The sequence below is a fragment of the Dendrobium catenatum genome, unplaced genomic scaffold (assembly GCF_001605985.2).
Source record: "Dendrobium catenatum unplaced genomic scaffold, ASM160598v2 fragScaff_scaffold_716, whole genome shotgun sequence".
Classification (NCBI taxonomy): domain Eukaryota; kingdom Viridiplantae; phylum Streptophyta; class Magnoliopsida; order Asparagales; family Orchidaceae; genus Dendrobium; species Dendrobium catenatum.
The window spans coordinates 19,100,572-19,106,571 of NW_021319178.1; the positions used below are offsets into that span (position 1 = coordinate 19,100,572).

The following is a 6,000-nucleotide window of genomic DNA, read 5'->3' on the forward strand; positions in this document are numbered from 1 at the left end:
ATTCGGACTTATTTGGGCTCGGATTGGGTCGATCTTGGTGTTGTTGGGTTCGTATTTCCGAGACGCTCAGTTTGACTGTAAGCTCGTTGAAATCGGAGTTCGGATGCTCCCGGATTTAATTTTTGAAGTCTCCAACTAGTTTTTGCCTCGAGATTCGTGCCTGATCAAGCTAATTTTGTGATGACGTATCAAGGGGAACCCTCGAAATGAGGACTGCTTAAGATCCGGAAAAGACCCAGAGGGAAAACACTTAAGGGCATCAATAAAAGAATAGGAGTTGGATTTACCATCAAGAAAACCAGGATCATCAAGCTTAACTGGCATAAGGGAGGACAAGAAAAGGAGAAACCAAACTAGGAGGAAAAAAGAAAAAACACACATAAAGGAAAGAGGAGAACTTCCCTGAGCAAAACGAACCGTCAGCGAGCAGCAGAAAAACGCTCCTTATAGAATGCTAGCAAGTTAGTGTTGTTGAACTTTCCAGATAATAATACAAGATCAGTGATGTTTAGCCCTTTTCTGTCAAAATTTTTTTGGAGAAAACTTATATTAGAAGTAGGGGCTGGAATGTTTTCTAAAGCCTCTGAAGCCCTGGAGACACCGGTTGGAACATTCCATGTTGGCCCTCCCTTTGATGCATTGAAATCAAAAGCAAAGAAGAAAAATGTTTAAAGATGCAGAGACTTAATAGAACTGAAATAACTAGACCAGTACTTTTCATCTCTCTCTCTCTATCTCCCTCCCTCCCTCCCTCTTGTGAAACTATAGAACAATGCACAAGGTCTTGTGCTTTCTCTTATGCAAATCTGTCTTCTCCTCAAAATACAAGCTTGTGCTTCTTATGGACCATTTGTAATACATTTATCAATGCAAAGCTGATGAAGTACGATGGGATATGGTTGTTCGGTAGAGTGAAGGAGAGAACAATGTACTGTTCTCTACTTTGTTTTCTCTTATGTACATATCAAATAGGTTTTTTTAGAGTATAGGTAACAATTTTAACATGTCAATAAACAAAAGCTTGGAAAAGGATAAATGCTCATTTTTATACTGAGTAGTAAATAAAGAAAATGAAGCATAGAAACTCTTCCCATCGAAAAGGTCTAGCAAGAAAAAAAATTCCCTTAATCCGATACTAGGATGTTCGAAATAAGATCTTAAATGTGTGGTGCCAGAACTTTTTCCACATCAGATTATGATGAGCTAGAAAGATCTTGTAATTCTTTTTTCGAGCTATCTGAGCTTCCAATCATTAGGCAGATCTTGTAAACCCTTGGCTTGAAAGATCTTGAGAGTATATTTTTTACTTTTACAGTTTCAATGAGATGAATGCATCTCTTCGAGGAAAAATTATTCTGTGCGGCATTAGGGCGTGCTCGGATTCCTAGACGCGTCCGGAGGTGAATTCGGACGCGCCAAGTCACCAGGCTCTGGTGACGTGGCGCATCCGGATTCGCCTTCGGATGCGTTCAGACGCCGCACAAAATAATCTCTCCTCTTCAAAGCATTAAAATTCATTTGTAGCATATATGTATAAAAAGAAAGCTTATGAATGTATTCACATTTACGAGCACTCATGAATGTATTTATGTAAGTATGCAAATAATATTTAACCATATCTCTAAAAGATGAAAGGGAAAATGCTCTTCCCCATCACCACATGCTTGATTTATTTTTTGAAATCCATTATGATACAATTGAATGAACTCTTAGAATAAAGGAATATGAAACCCCAAACACATCAGAGATGAAAATCTCAAATCTGTAACTTACTGTGATTTCAACCAATCAACACTCCACTCGACTTTCACAATCTTAACTTATCTAATTCACAATAGCACACTTCTTCCTGATCTCACCTTCATTTCCTGTTAACACTTGAATATTCCCCATCTTCACCATTGACACACCAAAATCCTTAAAGAACTCTGATGGTGAGCCATATATCTGGCGCTGAAGATAGGCTCTAGCCTCACTGTGCTCAAGAAGAGACTGATCAGAAGTGAAGAGAACCCTCCTCTTTAGCACATTCTTGTAGTAACTTGCATCAAATGTCTTGAAGCTACCAGGATCCATTTCTACTATGGTGGTCACATCATCAGGCTTGCATTTCTCCTTGAGCTTGGGTAAGTAGTACTTGTCCAAGGAGGGATCAGCATCGCCCTTACCGGTGAAGTTGTACAGACGATTCGAGAAGGATGAGCAGTGTGAGGTGCCAATGGTGTGGCCCCCTAAAATAGAGAAATCAAAGGTTAAGTTGAGTTCATTGTTATCAATGACTTGTTAGAAATAAGTCAATCAATTCAATTTCAAGCTGAGCTAAATCTGCCTTAAATTATATTGATTTGAAGTTTGCTTCAACCAAAAAACTAAGTTGTTTTTGTTAATTTCAGTCCCTTGAGATAATTTTTTAGCTCAACATACATACATATTTCACTCATAGCGATATAGATTCATTTATATAAATGAATCAATGTACATATACATTCATTTAACTCTATAACAACAATATCAAGTCTTTGTCCCACTATGTGGGGTTGGCTATATGAATCCTTTTTCTCCATTGTGTCATGTTAAAAGTCAAATTCTCATTTAAATGTAATAAAGAAAGATAAATTCTAACATTTTCTAACCAAGTCTTTTTAGGTCTATTTCTACCTTTCTTAACATAAGTCAAATCTAACACCTCAACTTTCCTAACCGGGTCATTGGAAGGCCTCCGTTTAACATGACCAAACCATCTAAGGCGACTCTCTCTAATCTTATCTTCCACTGGAGCTATTTCGATTTAACTCCAAATACCTATAAATTTATTCAAACATACATATGTTTTCAATTTGTTTTCTAGCTATTTCGATCCAATCCAAGTTCAGCTCAATTCAAATTCAATCCAAAGAGAGCTTAGCTTTTTAGCTGGCTTGACTTCATCCAATCCATCTTAGGAGATTGATTTTTTGTTGTTGTTGTTGTTGAAGTTTTAACAATTTATACTTGGTTCAAGCAATTAAGTACTTGAGCTGGGTCATATTTGACTCATTAACAAATAGTAGAATGTGGTAATTTGAAAGAGCACCTGAAAGAACAATGATGTCCTTTGCATTCAACCCTTTTGGAGCGAAGAAGCCATTAAGAATTTGAGTGAAGTTAAAGAATGGTGGAGGAAGATTCCGGAGGGTGTCTATGGCTACAGATCGCCTGCCATCTCTCCGTCCAGTGGGCACTTCCCAAAATGGTCCATTGGTCTGAAACAAAGAATATCATTCAACAAAATTTTAACTCATATAGCTGATTTTTAACAGAAATATGCAAAGGCCATAAAAACATTTTTCCTTCTTTTTAGCTATTTTTAGGGCCAATAATTATGTTAAAAATCACTTAAATTTTAATCAATTCGAAGACAAATCACTCGATTAAAGCTCATTTGGAGCGGCTTTCTTAATACTTTCTAAAGCAGCTTTTTAAGACAAAAAATCTTAATTTAAAAAAATTTTGTACTAAAAAGTTGTTTTAAAAAGCAATAAAAAAGTTGTCCCAAACGAAACATGAATTCAATTCAACTCAAAATCGACTTGATATATTATATAGAAGCATATATATTTACCTGTGTTCATAAATATAAAATATGTTTACACATATTCATAATTTTATAACATAAAGTATATATACACATTCATGCATTTATATTTAACATATTACATGACAAATTATGAATGTTTATATATATATATGTTAATAATAGACTTTACTACTGATCATACAATCCACAGCCCCTTAATTTTTACTACTGATTGTTATATGCAGATAAACCTGTATTATTCATCATACCAGAACAACAGCATCTCTAGCCACTAAGGCCAAGATATCAGCACAAGATACGATCCCGGGGCAAGCCTCCTCCAGCTTCTCTTTGATGCCATCAATGGTGCCAAATCCTCTCAAGCTAACGTTTGGTATCCCATCTTTCTCTGCTGGGCTGCTTCTTGTTCCATTCAACAGAACTGAGCCATCACATCCCTGCAAAATGGTTTTTGAATGGTTTACATAAATAACATAAAACATACAACACATAACATATAACATATTGATTGAAAATGGAATTACATTGACAAAACAATCATGGAAATGCATCCTCAGCAATGGCCCTGCCAAGCTTGGAGCAAGCTTCATGACTCTCTTCATCTCCTTAGAGACAATGGCTTCAGCCTTTGGGCAACTTTTTGCGTAGAATCCAACCTTCAAACCATTGGCTTCTGTAAAACTTGAGAAAAGAAGAAGAAGAAGGGAGAAAACAAGCAGAAGCTTGGAGAGACCCATTTGCAAATGATGTTATCTTACAAGTTTTGTATGATTATGAGGGTTTAGTGATTGTCTTTATGTTTTATAGAGGCAATCAGGCAATGCCTTGATTTAAAATTCGTAGCCTGAAAGCTGTTGTTGGATGCTTTAGGAGATTAATTAAGTCGCTTAATGCTGATCATTTGCTGTTTAAGCTATGAGAATTATAAAAGTGGAGTTATTGTAGGATTAGTTGATGCTTGCAAGAAAGAAAGCAAGCTAGATAAACATGTTGACATTCTTTTTTTAAGGCAATAGAAATATTATGCATGCGACAACTTATATGGTGGATTGAATAATTTTGTTTAGCAAACTCAGATGCTTTTGTCTTGACAAATATGCTAAAGATAATATTACTTTTAGAGATTTTAAAATTACTGAACTAAGACTTCGTTTGGGACTGCTTTCTTTCTGATTCTTAAAGCAACTTTTAGTACAAAAATTTTAATTTTTTAACTAAAAAGTTGCTTTAAAAGCAATGAGAAAGCCGTCCCAAAAAGAAGCCTAAGATTAGTGTTAAAACTGAGTTAAAGTGAAGAAAATAAGCTTTGAGAAGAGCTAATAAGGCAAGCAAAGCAAAATTTAAGGTGGTGGCATGTGCTGAGCACTCAGAAGTAATTGGTGTTTGATAATGCTAAGAAAATATTTGTGGTCAGCTTGGCGTTTAATATGAGATATTTGTAGTTCGTGGGCTACATGTTTGGGATTATATAATGGAATTCATCATATAAAATAGAGTAAGGTTAGTCATATATAATGATTGGGTTTTTCTTTAATTAGAAGAGTACTGTGCCCAGTTTTATTAACATAAAAAATTCATTGAAGGATGGAGCAGCTGGATACTTTTTTCTTTCTTAGTGTTTCAAAGGTTTAAATGTCGGTTAGTAGATATAAAATCATAATGATTGTAAGAGTCCACGCGAGTTGCACTGACCAGTTCATTGCATAGCTTTTTTTTGTGTGTGTGCGCGCGCGATTAAAGCTTTGTTTGGGAATTATTTCCAGCAGATTTTTCGGTGCTATTCCGGCGAAAAAAATTTAATCATTCGTCGTTTCTTGGGCCAGATAGCGACGTTATATCAACAACTATTTTTGGCGTAATGGTGCACCGGTATTTCCGGCATAATGGTGCGTCAGTATTTCCGCCGGATTAGACGTCGTCATGTGCGTCGGACAAATTTCAACGCGTTCAACTGCCGAATAATACGCCGGCAATTCCGGCGAAAAAAAAATACGCCGGAAATCGACCACTTTTTTGTTATATCATCATTTCCGTTGGATTGTCGATTTATTATCCGTCGGAAACTTTTTTGTGTTAAAAGGTTGCTTTAGAAAGCAACAAGAAAGTTGTCCCAAACGAACGTGATGCCGTTCTAGGGACAAATAATTGGTCATGAAATCAGTTAAAAACAAATTACAATAAATAAATTTGTCATTAATTTTTTTTAATCATTTTGTTGTTTCAAAAGTAGGTTATTATTGCATTATTGCCACCAACAACCTCATGAAAATACAAAAAATATAGAAAGCAATAAAATATCCAACACAACCAATAATGACAACCAACATAGCATTCATATTATTACAATGACAAGCAATATGATTAGCATACAGCACAATAAATAGCATTCAATATGGAGAGCTATTATATAAATCAAAATATGA

At 35.5% G+C, this 6,000-nt stretch overlaps 1 protein-coding gene across 1 annotated transcript; it reads right to left on the reverse strand.

Moving 5' to 3' along the window:
• Positions 1 to 1,824: 1,824 nt before the first annotated feature.
• Positions 1,825 to 4,314, reverse strand: LOC110107002 (peroxidase 27-like). The gene is made up of 4 exons (XM_020837125.2): positions 4,102 to 4,314; positions 3,826 to 4,014; positions 3,074 to 3,242; positions 1,825 to 2,231 (listed from the first exon to the last, which is right to left on the reverse strand). The coding sequence occupies exons 1-4, from the start codon at positions 4,312 to 4,314 to the stop codon at positions 1,825 to 1,827; spliced, it is 978 nt and encodes a 325-aa protein (XP_020692784.1).
• Between the last annotated feature and the right edge of the window lie 1,686 nt (positions 4,315 to 6,000).